This window comes from Rousettus aegyptiacus, unplaced genomic scaffold (genome assembly GCF_014176215.1).
Source record: "Rousettus aegyptiacus isolate mRouAeg1 unplaced genomic scaffold, mRouAeg1.p scaffold_m13_p_1, whole genome shotgun sequence".
NCBI classification, from domain to species: Eukaryota; Metazoa; Chordata; class Mammalia; order Chiroptera; family Pteropodidae; genus Rousettus; species Rousettus aegyptiacus.
In genome coordinates, this window is record NW_023416284.1 from 106,471,556 (window position 1) to 106,488,770 (window position 17,215).

Sequence of the window (17,215 nt, forward strand, 5' to 3'; positions counted from 1 at the left end):
AGGACTTTTGTACCTTCTTCTTGAACTTTTGTACCTTTCCCTTCCAACCAGCATCTAGCAATCTGATGCTAACTCCTTGATCAACCAGAGACCCATCATAGCACAGTGTGATCTGAAATTACCCTTTCCTCTTCCTTCTTCATGCATCAATCACTCTGATCCTATCAAGCCATCCCATCCATCTCAACCAAGGTTTATTGAAATGCAATTTCACAGGCACTCACATGCAGCATCAGCTTTCTATAATGAAATACAGGTAGAGGGGGAGGTTATCAAAAATATCTTTATCACAGCTAGTAGTGGGATGAATCATATGGTACATTCTGGAAAGCAAATCGTAATGTAAAAACCCATCATCTCCTAGCAGGCAAGATGCCTTGTGTTGGCCATCACCGGGAGAGAAAAATTCAAAATCAAATCAGCTTCCATCCTTCTAGGACAAATGAGAGCAGTGACAGTGGTGGACCCTTCTGAAAAGCACCAAAAGAACATCAAGAGTTGAAGAACACCATGAAAAGAATTTACCCACCATAATTACTACAATTTTCGCTTGCCCTAAATAGCCACCAATTTCCCTGTGCCCTAAATAGCCACCAATCTCTCTCTCTTAACTGTTAATGAAGCAAAGGAGCACAAAAGTATTTCTAATTTGGAGGAGCCAAGGGAGTCTGCATGGGCCATTAGCAGCAGAGAGCTTCATTACTAGGGGAAGAAGTCTCTCCCTGAACTTCTCATGGCTTTATGTGCAAGAAACCAGGAGGCAAGCAGTCCATTTTAAACATTAACCCTTAACTCTGCATTGGCAACAGCTCCCATATATAATCAAAAAGACAAAAGAACTACATGCCTTTCATTTTCTTTTTCTGTCAATGGGGTGCCTTAATTTTTGTTCTTTTTTAACAACCAAGCCTCTCTTTAATTAACAGATATTTTTCTTTAGAAATATAGCACTGTCACTTGATAAAACTTCCCAGCCTAAGTACCAATTTAAAATATTAGTTCCATAAACAGTTATGTAATTTAGTGTCCATATATTGTATGGAACTGTTGAATGTACACTGCCCACAAAAGATTTGTTAGGCAATCAACAATACCAACGAGAAAAAATATTAACACCCTGCTTTGTGTTTACCATTAGTTTGCTTTTCCTGAGGGTCCATATCTATGCATATTAAGATAAACACTGTATTGAGCTCTAAATGCTCTCAATTCGGAACAATTGTGAAATAAACTCTTTATAATTACACATCTCCTAAGCCAGACACTTCATAATAACTAGCCTCAAATGGTGCTTCTAGCATCTGCTGGATATTAGTGCTTGCTGCTGTTGCTATCATCTTTTACTTTACAAAAAAGACAAAATTGAAATTTTGAGGACACTCAACAAATTTTCATGGTACGGTTTGGTTTGAGCATCCTTTAAAAATACACTAGGCTCATAACAAGTCCTTGTCAGAAAACCACTATCCTACCTGCAGACCTGCCATCATCCAATAATATTGTATGTAAGGGTATATGCTTTTTATATACCCTTATTGATTGAAATACACTTAAATATTTTTCCTTTGGAGTAAGAAACCTAAAAGGAGAAAAGAAGCCACAATATTCAGTCTTTCCCCTAAACTTTTAACAGTCCTTAAATTCACATAAAATACAGGACTGGTAGGCAGAGAGGCAAGCCATATAATTTAATAATACTTGTGTTTCTGGCAGGCACAGCCAAACATCACTTCTCTGTGACTTTGCAAGTGTATATTTCTGTCTATCATTTTTCAGAGCTCGCTCAAGAAATAATAGTTTATTGTAGAGAAGCCCAATAATCAACCTAGCAGCTCCTCAAAAACAGTGTCTACAACTTTTGCCACACACTTAGGACAACACTCCTTCGTTATTTTGTATTAATCTATGAAAAGAAACAACAAATGTCTATCATCCTATTTAGGCTGATACTTCATACAGAATGCATCTCTTCTCTCGATCTGGTGAATCCAACTCAAATGGCTACCTCAGAAAATGAGAAGGTCATTATTGAAGCTATGCAACCAGAAGATAGAAAACTACTCATCAGGGATACTGTAAAACAATTTCATACATTAGGTAAAGAGACTAAAAAGTTCGTCTTTACTTTTACACGCACGCACACACACACACACACACACACGCACACACACACACACCTGGTGCTGTGGTGGAGCTGACACCAGCTCACAAGCTCATTGTCAGCCTCTCTTCCTGATGCTATTTTCAGTTATATCATGATTTGATGACATTCCTCAGTTTGGGGGTTCATTATGATTCTTAGATCTTTTTCTATTTTACTTCTATAACTTCTACTGCCAAGAGAGAATAATACTTCTTGAAATTTTTCTGTCCCACACAGGTTTCTATTTGTTTGTTTCTTTTTGTTTTTGTTTTTGAGGACTGAAAAGATACCATTAGTGATGCTATGCCTATTTATCCCTAGGAAGGCGAGTTAGGCGATTATTAAAGAAAAAGGTAGGCCAAAATTTCCATTTGAACTCTTCTTTACTTTTGCATTTACAGAGGCAGGGGGTGCCTCATACACTGAATACTGACACAGTAAAAGCAGTTACATAGGTAAAAACTGCATGCAAGCACTACAGGAGAGGATATTAAACAAGATCTAAGAATCAAGGTGATCAACAAGAACATTAACCTTTTCTTTCCTTTTCCAGGAGAATTAGGAAGGAAGAAACAGAAGGTATTGGAAAACAATGAATCAAAGACGGTGTCCTGAATGATTCCATATTCTGTGACTGGCTGGGGGTTTTTGCTAGATCAGTATAATGTTATGTGACTGTTGGAAAGTATTTTCTATTTTTCAAGAATGAAATTAGGTTACATTTGAGCAAGCTTAATTCCTTTGCTAGGCATTTGTTTCTCAGAAACAATAATCTATAGTATTTTATTCCATTAGTAGTATGTTTATATAGTGTTTTGTAAATCACAAATGTAAAATAGAGACTTTTTAAAGATAACATGTATTGAGCACTTACCATATGCCAGGCCATTACCCTGTGAGATAAATACCATTATACCCATTTTACTGATGTGAAAACTGAAGCAAAAAGAGATGAAATAACTTGCCCAAAGTAATACACATAGGAAGTTAACAGAGAGGGAGCTAAGTCTTAAACCAATAAATGACTCATAATTACTTCGCTATTCTTCAGATTTTGAAAAATAATTTCAAATATATGCTAGCTTTATTTTAAATGTACATCCTATAAAAACTCAGAAGGACTGGTTGGTCAACCTACAACATCTTATAAACTCTCTTAATTCCCCTTCACGCTCAATCCAGTAGATAATAGTAAAACAGATCAAGGTTTGATTCATTGTCATCTGAATAACTCTATGACAACTAAAGGAAGTATAGAGTGCTCTAGATCAAAATAACAATAGTAACAACAACACCAACAATTCCCAGACAGTAACTGTGAAGGTTGACTTCTCATTCTTCTCATCACAATTCTATGCATCTATACTACCAGGGCAAGAAAACATTTGTGAATGCAAGCAAACTGCTGATTCAATAAGGGTGGGGTAGGGGCAAAGTAGAGAAGGAATCAGCTGTTTAAATAAATAATCTGGCCAACTGATACCCCCAGGAAAGCAAAAGCCTAAAAGATATTATGAAAGAACATTCTTAAGCATTAGACGTTCCTAGGAATTTTAGAAATAAAGATTAGGGATAGCATTTTAATCCTGGGTCTTCTGAAGAAATGTTGAGTGCCATGGGCTTCTCAGAAACATGTCCTCAGAGAAAAATGAACAATAATGGTCCTAGATGAAGATTGTGGGGCATCCACATTTTTTCATTTATATTCGAGAATTCAATACTAATTTTATTGAGTCACTATGTGTTCAACATGGTACTGGGCACAATAATACAAACAAACATACCAAAAAAAAAAAAAAACCCTTATCCTCACCCTATTTACCATCTACAAGAAGAGATAGACAACTTATAATTATGCGGGAATTATGGGTGTTGGTTAGAGCAAGTATAGAGAGCCAGCACACAACAGTACAGAAAGCTCAAAAAAGCTTACCAGAGAAATTGACCTTCATGCTCAGTTCATGGAAGCTGAACCTTACGAATTGAAATTGAGTATGGCTGAGGCATAAAATGCAAGGAAAGGAGGGCAGAGTGCTGAGAGACAATGCACATAGGAAGTTAGCAGAAGGGGAGCTAAACAGGGAGCAGGTCAGGAAGGGCCCATGAGATATTAAAAATGTTGAAATTTCTTCAGGAGGCACTGGAAAATTTTTTAAATTTCAAGTGAGGGAATGAATTAATACCAAGACCAGATTTACATTTATACAGTTCAAGGATGTGAGCACAGCAAGGTTGCAAGCTAAGAAGCTATTGTGGTGAGAGGTAATTGTGGCCTGGACTAGAGAGGGGAAGTTGGCAAGTAGATAAGTAGAATGATGCAAGAGGAATTTTGGAGAAAGATAAAATGGACTAGACTTAGTAGATGATTTATAAAGAAATACAGTAAGAAGATGAGTTAAGTACAACTTCATGTTTCTGGTTTAGACAACAGAAGCATTTGCCTGAAAACCTACAGGGGAAACAAGTCTTTTGAGAAAGACCACAAATTCAGTTTTGGCAAGTCAAGTTTGAGATGGCTATTAAATAGTGAAAATATTGAAAGCATTGCTACTCAACAGAAATATAATATAAGCTATAAATGTAAGCCACAGATATAATCTTAAATTTTATATTAGCTACATTAGAAAAGCAAAAAGAAATAGGTGAAATTAATTTTTATAATATATTTAACCCAATATATCCAAAATATTATTTCAACATAATCAATATAAAAAAAATTACTGAGCTATTTGACATTATTTTTTTATACCAAGTCTTAGAAATATGGTGTATAATTTATACTTACATCACATCTCAACTTTGGACAGGCCACATTTTGTGTGTTCAGTAACCACATGTGGCAAGTGGCTATAGTATTTGACAATGGAGATCCTAAGGGTTGTCAGATAAATGTGTCTGGAGTTTAGTATAGCTGTGGAGACTAAAGGAAGAAAATCTGGAAGCATCAGTGAATATTAATTGAGGTGGTGAAATAACCTAGATCATGCAGGAAGAATATGACTTGAGGGAAAGGAAAGCTTTTTACAGAGCCCCAAGAAACACTGGAACTTAAGGGACAGGAAAGGTGATTTAAGGAGCACACAAATATCTATCAGTAGCATTACCCTTGTCCCATATAATTATCCCTATACAGAAGAAAATATTCATCTAAATTTTGGGGTGAATGAAGCCAAAGAACTATGTCATCAGTATGAGACCTCTAGAGAAAAATGGTCATTGACATATTTTTCTGAAATGAGTTCCTGACTTACATTGGTAGGGCTAATACACCCCTGTCTTATCAGAAAGAATCGAGTTGGTAGAATATGATTGGTAGAAACAGAAGCTGGGGAAAAAAAAAAAAAACACTATCCAGAATACTTATGGATCTTGCAGAAAGCCTGTTTTTAGAACTAGTAAGCGAGAGAGAAAACAATATAGGAAGCTCTCATGCAGATCTAGCATGTTGCTTTTTTAACAAAATATAAACTAGACTTTTTTTTTGCCTGTACAGGTTGGAAATTTTTTTAAATATTAAATATTATTACCAACTTCAAATATTTACAAGTCTCTGTCAAACCAGCTGCTAGGGTCAAGTCAGGGGAAGCTCTAAAACAAGTGCCACAAATGTGAGTGCCCATTAGACTTAAGGTAGTAAGGGAAGGGAAAGAAGGCTACCAATGTCAAACAATGAACTTACAATAAAAATGGAAGAAAGAGGGGGGTCTTCCAAGGAAGAAATTTTACTCCAACCACTTGGTTGTTAGCAAAAGGGGAACGGGGTGCCTTCTTTACACAGCTATGTAAGGCCACATGCCTGGCCTTCTGGGGACATTGTGCTGAGGGAGGAGGGTAAGAATGGAAAGTAAAGACAGCAGGGTGCTTGTGCCATATCAGATCTCCATCAACATGCTACCCCAAAAGATCATGACTGTGAGAGCTTTGTAAATCAACTCTTAGGGTGCTTGCTCCAGGGCAAATAGCACAACAAATTAATCCTTTCTCCATGAAACGCAGCAAAGTTTGTATCTACACTGAATTCAAATTGCTCATTAGCTCTGACATGTTCCTAATGAGGTTATAATGCTCTGGGACAAAGATCAAGTCACTGAGCACAAATAGCTAGGGATAGGATCATAGAAAGATAAAGTTAAAAGGACCTTTGAGTAGTGCTTCTTAAACTTGAATATAAATCACCTGGGCTGGAGTCTGCACTTCCCCAGGTCCAATAAGCTACCAGGTAATGCTCAGGCACTTCGACTAGCAAGTCCCGAGAGTCTAGCTAATCCAATCACCTTATCCTAAAGGTGATGACTCTAGGGCCAAGAGACTTATAATTGGGAATATGCTAAAACTTCCCCGGGGCTAATTTGGGGTAGTGGGGCATTTGCGCACAGACCTGCAGGTAAATCTGAATTTTTTTAAATAGAAGCATAGCGAGTGCGGTCACCAACCATTTGGTTTTCCCAAGACCGAAGGAGTTTCTGGGACATGACATCTGTTAATTTATAACCAGGAAAGTTGTTCTACAAAAACCAAAATGCGTTTTTCACACTAGTGGGAGCCTTTTGAATCTACTTAGATTATCATTTCAAGATTATTATCTTTCTGACCTCCTAAGTCTCTAAGTGCTGGGATCATGACCTGCTGTTAAGTTAAACACCTAAGTATCCTGTCCTAAAGATCTCCAAGAACATGCTCAAATAAGAATATATCTGCAGAGCCTTCTAACACCACCACTAAGTGCTTCTCTGAGACAGTCGTTCAATAGGTCTCAAAGTAAGGCATAAAAAAAAGAGAGAGAATAACACAGAGAAATAAATATCACACAAGTGTATAATGTTCTTTTTAACTGCACAAATCTATTTTAATTTTCCCTATTTGAAAAAAAAATGCATATAAGAAATAAATCACTAAATTTTATAAATCACAAAACACTCATTAAAAACCCTTTGGTAAAAAAAAAATCACAAAAATAAAAATAAAATTCTGGATATATCTGTGAGAATTAAAAGAAAAAAGTTATGCTCTGCTCAATCAAAATGATTAAAAATGAAAAAATGCTCCTCCACATTGCTTTTTTACTCACTGGAGTTATGACCATTAACATTCGATAGAATAATAAACGGTCTGGAAAACAAAAATGAAAAAACGTTCAGACTGTTCAATGTTAGCAGTGTATTTCTAAGGGTTTTAAAACAATGTCAAGATATTGATTCCGTATGCATTCAAAATACAGACAGCACAATCCTGACCACCCCGACTTACTCTCTATAGTTTAGTGGTTTAAAACAGAAGCCAACGTGGTCTATCTAGTTAAATCACTTGACTTAGTATTCATGTAGCTAGGACACTTAACACAAAAGAAGGAAAGAAGTCTGGCTACATATATACAACGAATTTGACATAGGTACAAGATCGAACCCTAGACACTCAGCCATCATTACCTGGAAATTAAAGAGGGCAGAAGCAATCCTATTATGCATTATAAACAGCCCAGTTGCTGACTTAATGGTAGTGTGACTAGCAAAATCAAGAAGTCCTTGCTCCAATATTAATAGGAAATGTATCATACGAATCCAATAGTTCATGAAATTAACAAGGAAAATGAACTAGAGTGAAGCAACGTTGCAAGTAATAAGAAGGCATCAGCAATTGCTTCCCTGGAGCATACTGAACATTTAAAAGGGCTTGGGGAGAGTAAATGTATATAAATGAGAATGGACATTATTGGAATTTTTTATTAATACTTTTAATTTAAATACATTTCAAATTCTCTGTTGGTTGCAAGTCTTTTCAAGATGTAGCTATTAGCTCAAAATGTCAATAAGAGGTCATGGACTACAAGTTCTGATCCAGAGATATTAAAAGTTAGCTGCCATTTGAATCGGCCTAAAACTATCACAACCTTATGATGTGACAGCTGTCAAAATGATTCCCACATCACTTTTGTAGAACTAAATACTTCAAATGGAGTCTAGAAAAACAATTTCCCTTTTATAATTCTCAACAGCCTGAATGATATGTGCGTGCTCACTGGCAAACTGAAAAGTATAGTTAATTCAACTTACAATCCAATAGACATCCGATGAAAGAGAACATCTTCCGCACAGACACTGCCAGGGACAATCTGACTGAAGCTGGAATTGACCAAACAAGAATCTGAGAGGGTTTCCATTGAAGCAAGAGTATGACTTCCATTTTTCCCAGACAGAGACCCATCTAAGTCTTCCAGAATTGCTGCATGAGGAAATGGAAATGCTACTATGTTTGGAGAGTTTGTAAACTTCAACTGGTTGGTCTTCACAGTAAATCCACCTATAAAGTGGAAGACAGAAAGACTGTTAAACATGGTACAAAAGACTATCATAACAAATTGCACTGTTTTCAGTATTTTAAATTGTATATTTATACAGTTTTATAATACACTCACTTATTTATTCAGAAAGAAATCATGAATGCTTACTGTATGCCAGGTCTTGGTATGTGCTGAAGATGCAGTGAGAAATAAGAGCAGTATTAGGGCTCATGAGCAATATTAAATCATGTAGGCAAATGGTCATAGTAACACACTTTTGAGAATTAGCTCTAGGGCTGCACTTCTTAGCAGTCTTTCCCTCACAGCACCTCCATGTGATTCATGGGTACTGCTGCTAATCCAGTTGTTCAAGAAGAAAATATGGCAGTAGTCTTTTAATCCATGCACCCCACCATTAAAATTTTAAAATTGAGTACACATCTCTTAGTACACATACTACCATATTTCTGTATTACATACATTATAAAATATACAAAACAGAAAAGTAAAAAAGAATAAATTACAAATAAATAGAGGTTCTGAGGTTTTCATTCTGTATCCCGGTAGTCCATGCAGTGAATTAAGTGATGCATCCAAGATCCCATGGTTAACCTTTGCAATTTCTGTAGTTCATCTAAAACCACAACCACCAGAAGTTCTACAATTCAGTTCTATTGGAATTTCAGTTTCTTATGTATGCTGTTCAAATATGTAGAAACTTTTTTTACACATTTCCCTCTTGCAAATTTCTATTCACCTTTCAAAACCCTGCTCAAGAATCACCTTTATGAAATCTTACCTGACTTTCTTCCTTGCTCCTCTCACTGACCTTGTTCAGATTTCTAGAATTGTACTCATCACACTCTAGTACAGTGACTGAATTAAACAGTTACTTTTGTGTCTATATTAAGAGCTCCTGGAAGACAAGAACTATGTGTTTTTTATCTTGGTACACCCCAATTCCTTAAATAGAACCTGGAATAGACAGTTTTTAAACAAATGAACAATATGACAGCCAAGATTATCCAATGAGAAAGGATTAGAGCTAATTAGATGTAATGTGGTTTCTTTTTTTTCAGTGTCTTATGAATGATATAAAATGGTGAAGCTATTAAAGAACTGAGGAGTTGTGATTTGAAGTGAATGTCATAAGGTATTTTTTATTCCTATTATTATTTCTAAAATTTTAAAAACAGTCTTTGACTCTGCCTATACAGGAAAATAAAAATAGAGATTTGCTGATTATTCATTTAATTAAAAAACAAACCATTATCTAAATTGGTGACTCAAACCACAAGAGCATATTTGCTTAAATTACTTGTTTGGCTGTTTACAATGATTAAATCAACTAGATTGCTCTCTACTTCTTTTCACCTTGGCCCTCCAAGGTATTACCCACCACCTCTGAGATGTGATTAACAAGTAAACAAAAATTCCTATGATTCTCTTTGTACATACAACAAGCCTTGGGCTGTTGAATACAAAGTATTAAAATCTGGCTCTTTCAGGAAAGATCACATGTGTGTTAGTTTATATTCACATGTCTATCCATCCAACTCCATTCAATTAACCTATTAGGAACCAGGCTACTGGGTAGTAATGATAAAACTGAGCAAGAGAGACATGATCACTGCCTTTGTGAAGCTCAGAGTCCAACAGAGACATGGAACCAAAATGATGTTAATTATAAATTCTATTACAGGAAAAAAATGAGGAGTTGTAGGAGCCACACTACAAGCATCTTGCCTCCTCGAGGATCGCTTTTAGGTGATCTGAGCAGGAGTTTCTACTGATATCATCTTGTAACTGAAATAAATAATGAATCACAAAGGCTTTGCCACTATATGTCATATTTACTTGAGTGTTGGCCTTATTTACTGTCTGCCTTATCTATTTAATCAACTTACCCTGTCCTCGAGAACAGCCTGAACAGGTTCTGATAGACACGCAGTCAGTGAGATCAAAATTAACAAAGGTTGTGTTAGATATCATCAGTTCCCATCTTTTGGGAGTTTTGATTCCAGCTGACATACACGGGCTTCCCTGTGATTTAGAAGGGGAAAAAATGGTAAAAAAAAAAAAAAAAAAAAAAAAAAAGTAAGAGAATGAGTGACAAGAAATATAATTTGTGATGCAAAAATAAAAATAATTAAGAGAATAAAAAGACAAGCTACAGACTAGGAGAAAATATTTGCAAATCACAGATATGATAAAAGATCATGAAAATATGTACTACACATATATTAAAATGATTAAATAAAAAATCGTGATACCAAATGCTGATAAGGATAGAAGACAGCTGAAACTCTTCTACAGTGCTGGTGGGAGTGCAAAATGGTACAGCCACTGTAGAAAATAGTTTGGCAGTTTCCTATGACATTAAACGTACTATTATCATATGATCTAGCAATTTAACTCCTAGGTGTTTACCTTAGAGAAATGAAAATTTATGTTCTTACAAAAACCTTACACAAATGGTTCTAATAGTTCCATTTATAATCACCAAATCTGGAAACAACTCAAATGTCCTTCACAAATGAGTGGTTAAAGAAACTGTGGTATATCCTTATAGCAGAATACTACTTAACAATAATAAGGAATAAAATATTGCTTCTTGCAACAAATTAGATGAATCCCTAAGGCATTTGGGAGTGAAAGATGTCAGTCTCAAATGGTTACACACTATCTTATTCCATTTATATGATTGTCAAAAAGACAAAATTATAGTGACAGAGAATAGATGAGTGATTCCCAGGGGTTAGATGTGAGGGGAGGTTGTGGCTACAAAGATGGAGCTTGAGGGAGGTTTGGGGGGTTGATGCAACTGCTCTGTGTCTTGATTGTGGTGATAATATTTACATAAATCTATACATAAGTTAAAAATCAGAGAACCGTAAATCAAAAAAGTCAATTTTACTGTATGCTAATATAAAAATAAAAATTAAAAAGTCTAAAAAACAGAAACAAAAACTGCTTCCAGAATTTACCACAAAACCTCTTCAACAAACTCAATCTAATCAAGTCAGTCCCACTGTTAAAAATAATTGTACATCTAAGGATCACCTTGCCAGGCACCTCAAACATGAAAGACAATGACTAAAAGAGACAAAAAGAAAAGAAACCCAGTGAAGACAAAGCCAGCATAGAAATCAGAAGAAAATTTAAATATTATCATTAATAACCTCAGAGAAAAAAATATATCCATAAAACAAGAATCTAAAAAAGGCGTTTTTCAAAAAAATAAAAGAGAATAAAACAAGAGAGCAGAAATGATAAATCCAGTAGAAAAAAAGTTGAGGAAATATTTTACAAAGTAGAATAAATTAGGAAATCAGAGAGAAAATAACAAAGATTAGAAAAGCAATTCAGGAGGTCTAATATTCAAATAATAATAATTTCAAAATAAAAAAAGGAAAATAAAGAGGACAGAATTACAGAATTATCTAAGAAATAAGACTAAAAGATCCCACCCAGTGCCTAACACCACGTTTAGAACAAAAAGCCACACAAAGTACATCATAACGAAAACTACCAGGAATGAGGACAAGATCCAAAAAAACTTTCAAAAAGGAAAAGCTAAAATGTTACATAAATAGACCTAGAATCAGAGTACCTTAAAACTGTTCAACCTCAAGACCGGAAGCTAAAAGGCAATGGAGCATTGCCTTTAAAATGTCAAGACAAAATTAACCCCAACAATCCACTAATCCATTTGTAGCTCAAGATCTTTACCTTCCAAAGACCTCCACTCTGTAAGGAAGTTATTATCGACTACACTCTACTAAATGAGGTGTTCAATAAGAAAGGAGGAAGACATGGGAATCAGAAGCATGAGTTCCAATACTTGGGTGACATGAAGGAAATATCCAGAATGTTGGTGAAGAGAAATTCAAGGATGGAGCTGTGAAATCCTTCACCTACACTGCTGGCAAAGTGTAAACAGTTGGGATTGCTGGTTGGTATTATCTACTAAAGCTTCTGACTCAGAAATTTTATAATTTGGCATATATTCAACAGAAACATGCACATGAACACTGAGACAAGTAGAAGAATATTAGTAACGTTATTATATATAATAACCCCAAACTGCAAATAACCAAATGTCTATCAATGTCAACATAGCTTTTAAAAATTGTGGTATAGTCATAAAGTAGAATACTACATGACAAATGGAAAATAAATTATCATAACATAAAAAAATGGATTAATGTCACAGATATAATGTGCCAGAAGAAACAGCAACAAAAACATTACATGCTCTATGATTTCATTTCTATAAAAATAGATTTGAAATCAATCTATGTCTATAGAAGTCTAAACAATGGTTCCCCTTTGGCTGGGGGAGTTGAGGAGTCTGGGGATTGGTTTAATGTTAGGAGGCATGAAGGGGCTTCAGAGGAGCTGGTAATGTTCTATTTTTTGATCTGGGTGGTATGTCCATGGTTTTAGCTTTTCAAAAGCCTTATAGAGCTCTTCACTTGTAATTGTGCAGTTTTCTCCATAAATATTGTATTTCCATAAAACATTTATCTAAAAAGCAGAAGCAATACCAGAGAAAAGTAATATCTAAGATGGGAGGGTGAAGAAAGAAGAGTTTAAGGTCCTTGAATTGCACAGATAAAGTTTAACAGTGCTGATGCAATTTAGACTTGATAAACCAAGCACGTTAAAAATTTAAGTCCAATAATTAAATTAATCACAAAAAATGAATAACTTTCAAATGAATAAATATATTATTTAATGCAAGACAAATCAAATTTGAAAAGTAGAAAAAACAAACAGAAAACTGATCACGAACTGAAAGCACAAAATGAGATGGCAGAAATAAATGCAAATATATGGAAGACATCAGCATGTGAATGGTAATTGAAACCACTAGAGAAAATGAGATTTCTCCCAGGGAGAGCAAGTATACTGAGAAGTGAAGGGGCCCTACAACAGAATTTAGAGAAACAAAAAGATGAAAGGTTTAAATTGAGGAAGCCAAATCCACCAGTGAAAATGGAAAGGGACCCCTAGAGAAACAGGAAAAATGAAGCAACCTCATCAGCACCTGTCTGAATAAGATATTTTTAAAAGTAGTATCATCTACTCGAATTGATTACAATCACAACAAAGAAGCAATCATTCTACAGATACTTCCAAAAGTAAGATGACCATACTTTGCAACCAAAGTGGGACATTTTTGAGTATGAAAGGGGATGCTAATGAGATAGAAAGGCAGGGGGGAAAGTATATAAACAAACTGCACAACCAAACTAGGATGTACAGCGTAATGATGGTAGAGCACATCTTTTTCTTATATATTAAGGCCGTCCTCACTGGAAGTTATTCTACCCATGACAGCATAAAAGTAATGTTGGGTCCTCAAATATGCTTAGAAGAAAAACACCCTTTCTAATAATAACAAGTTCTTCCAGAAATTAATGTTTATTTTAGGATATGACTCGCTGATAATTGTGTGCCACCAAGGTCTAAGAATGGATAAGCTACATTCTCTAAAAATCCTAATTCCTCCAGGCATGTCAGACACAAGAACAGAGGCTAAAATCACGGTTCCACAGCTATGGAGGTCATATATCCTTTTCTTTTTTTTTAACAACTGACAGTTTCATATGTTAATAAAGTGGTTCTCAAATTAATCTAAGCAATATTGTATTAAATAAAGATTTAGAGATATTTTTCTTATTTATTTTTAAACCTAAGAATCTGCAGAGCCCTTAGCATGTTAATATGCAATCTAAATTTTAGGGAATGGGAGGTATATTAAGCAGCATATCCTAAATGTAATCAACCTAAGAGTCTTTCTTTTCCCAGACCCTCTCTTGACGGCTAGTCTTCCATGGAAAACACTTTAGGAAATATTGGAGTATGCCTTAATAAATATTCATTGCCAAAGCTATTTTCTATATATAATTGAAAGAATATTTGACCAGAAGTGAGAAGATATCCAGGGGATCGGTCCCAGCTGCACACTACTAGGCACGGATCTTGAGCCATCATTTGATTTCCTAAAGCCTCCATTTCTTTACCTGTAAATTCTGGAGTTCTAACTATATAACTCTTAGGTAATAATTAGCTCTAGAATAGCATGGCTTTAAAATTTGGATGCCTAACCAGGATCCAGATCTCTCCTAAAAGAAAATGTTTGACATTTTTTTATCTAGGGACTTTTGTCCTGCACCTACTTGTTAAGAGACTAAGAGGCCATCAGCTGCATTGCATTCCTGGTGAATCACACCCCAGGGATGTGATTATTTTTTATTATTTCATAATAAGCATCCCTTTGTCAAAATTTATATCTTAATTTATGTCACTCTCCCATTAATTATGATGTCTATTTAGCATCAATTAAGATGTTGTGATAGTAATTTACCAGGACAGTTATACAGCTTGATGGGCATTTTGTTTTTAGCTTCTCCTCTAAGGTTATTTGGGAGAAATTTAAGGGGCTTTGATCTACCAATATCACAGAATCTCAATCTGGGCCCCATCTTCTCTTGAAAACTTTGCAGTCTAAAAAGAAGAGTCATCTCTCAAGGTGGTAATCCTTTCAGAGAAAAGGAAAAACTGGCAGGTATTTCTCTCCTATAAAGGATGGTTCAAGAGATTTAATTAAGTAAATTTGAGAATTAAATATAGGAAAATGTAGCTTAAGTAAGAAAATGATTTTTTTCAATCTTAATGTTAATAACTATGAAATACTCTCCAAAGGGAGTATAAAAGTCACCAATTATTATTTAAATTTCTATTGGCCAGAACATTCGGGAACAAATTAAGGAGAATGCTCTTTCATTGGTTCTCAAAAGTAGGGTAGATCTCTTTCATCTATGATTTTTATGACAATACTAATTCTCATGTATCTCTTTCAAAAACAAGACCTGAGAGGAGCCATTATAGGCCTGAAGCCTACTGAAACCAATGGCAACCACAAACTTCCATTATGGAGAATTAGTACTTTTCTTCTGTGAAGGCTGCTTTGCCTCATCTACATTAAGGTACCCTGGCCTTGCAGTGGCAGAGGAGTCATCTACAGTTGATGTTGATCATGTGGAAAACCACTGTTAAAAAAAGTAACAACAGGCCAAAATGTAATCACTTTTGCTAAGTCAAATCACTGTTTCAGCCTCTCCCAGAGGTGGAATTTTAAATCTACCAGTCTGAAATTTCCTGATCAAGACTAGTGAGGTAATCTGCAAGATGAAACCCCTGCCATTCCCTTCTCTCCAAAAAAAGATGACCTGGTTTACAAGTAATCCTTTCTTCTCTTTTGCTAATAACTCCCCTGCCATACCCTTTTGCCTATAAAAACTTTCCATTTTGTACAACCCCTCAGAGTACCCTTCTAGTTGCTAGATGGGATATCAACCAATTCGCGAATCACTTAATAAAGCCAATTAGATCGTCAAATTTACTTAGTTTAATTTTGTTCTTTAACACCACATTTAGAGAAATATTAGGGAATCACATAAGAAACTATAATATACTATAGCAAATAATGAAAATTTATATAACCTTTTTTGAGGGGGAGGGAAGGCACTCTAAATAAAGTAAGGACCCTATAAACAGAATGTTAATGTGGAAACTTGACAAACCACAATGCAGAGAGAAAATATGGAATCATGGAACTCTATAATCTTTGTGAGATTAGAGTAAATTAATCTAAAATTATTAAGTGTATCATTGAATTAGTATGAATAATAATGCTAAATCGCTATCAAATAAGAATTCTGCAAAGTACTCATGATTTTTATGATTTACGTTGACTCATAACATTGAAACCTTGGGTATATTTGAATTTTATTATAAATATCACCACTGCTATGAATAAAGAGCTCCTCCAACTTTTATCAATTAAATACAAAATTCACTAAAGAATGCTATTAAAATTACAAATCCTGGATCTCCAGGGAGCCCAGCACATATGATTTTGTTTTGAGGGACAGCCTAAAACAACCAGAGTAAGGTACTTACCTTGTGGGCAAAATGACCAAGTAATAAGCTGTCAGTAACTGAAGTATTTGCATCACTTTCTAAGATATCAATTCCAAAATCTCTACATGAATAAATTTGGAAGTTTTTCAGGTGAAGATTGCTACCTCTAAAAATCTGTAAAAAAAAAAAAAAAAAAAAAAAAAAAAACCAGCATATGTTATGGCAAAGGTCTGAGGTTTAATTTTGTTACAGGTTTCCTGTAGCTTCTTTAATTACTAATTAAGTATAAATAAGCATGTGATACCATATGTAAGCAGCTTTTGTCCATCCATACGTGTACAGAGATTTCAAAGTTGCCATGAGGTCAGCACTAACTAGTCCCCTTTGAAATATCCCCTCTGTACTTTTGATTTCTCCTCACTGTAACTTACAGGTTAAAAAGGTCAATGTGAATTCTTCACATATTTAAACTTGCAATTACCAAATCACACAAAATTAATGGAGAAAAACAGAGCATCCAAGAACTCCAGTACTTCACTTTGGTATATATTAACTAATATTGTCAGAAAATTATAAATATGAAATTAGTAATTCAGCATGACTGCCAACTCAAACTATATTATGCGAATATATACGTATGACAAGTTGGGTTAGTGGGCCCAACCGGGATCAAGCATTAACTAAATTAGCTTGATAAAATTGGGGAACAGAACCCTTCATTTTTACCTAGCAATGATATTAGTAATGTGATCTTGAACAAGATGTTTAACTTTCTCTTGGTCTCAGTTTCAACCATCTTTAAAATCAGGGTAGAAATTAGGATGAGCAATTAACCCAACTCAGTCATTTCTTTTTCCATT

At 35.0% G+C, this 17,215-nt stretch overlaps 1 protein-coding gene across 11 annotated transcripts in view; it reads right to left on the reverse strand.

Annotated features, from left to right (window-relative positions):
- The window catches only part of PKHD1 (PKHD1 ciliary IPT domain containing fibrocystin/polyductin), a 405,020-nt gene that overhangs the window by 204,275 nt on the left and 183,530 nt on the right, over positions 1-17,215 (reverse strand). For all 11 annotated transcript variants that reach the window (XM_036218764.1, XM_036218741.1, XM_036218730.1 and 8 more), the window contains 3 exons: positions 16,395-16,529; positions 10,328-10,463; positions 8,194-8,440 (listed from right to left, as the gene is read on the reverse strand). In XM_036218764.1, coding sequence (XP_036074657.1) covers positions 8,194-8,440; positions 10,328-10,463; positions 16,395-16,529 — 518 coding nt within the window. The remainder of the gene's footprint in view (positions 1-8,193; positions 8,441-10,327; positions 10,464-16,394; positions 16,530-17,215) is intronic.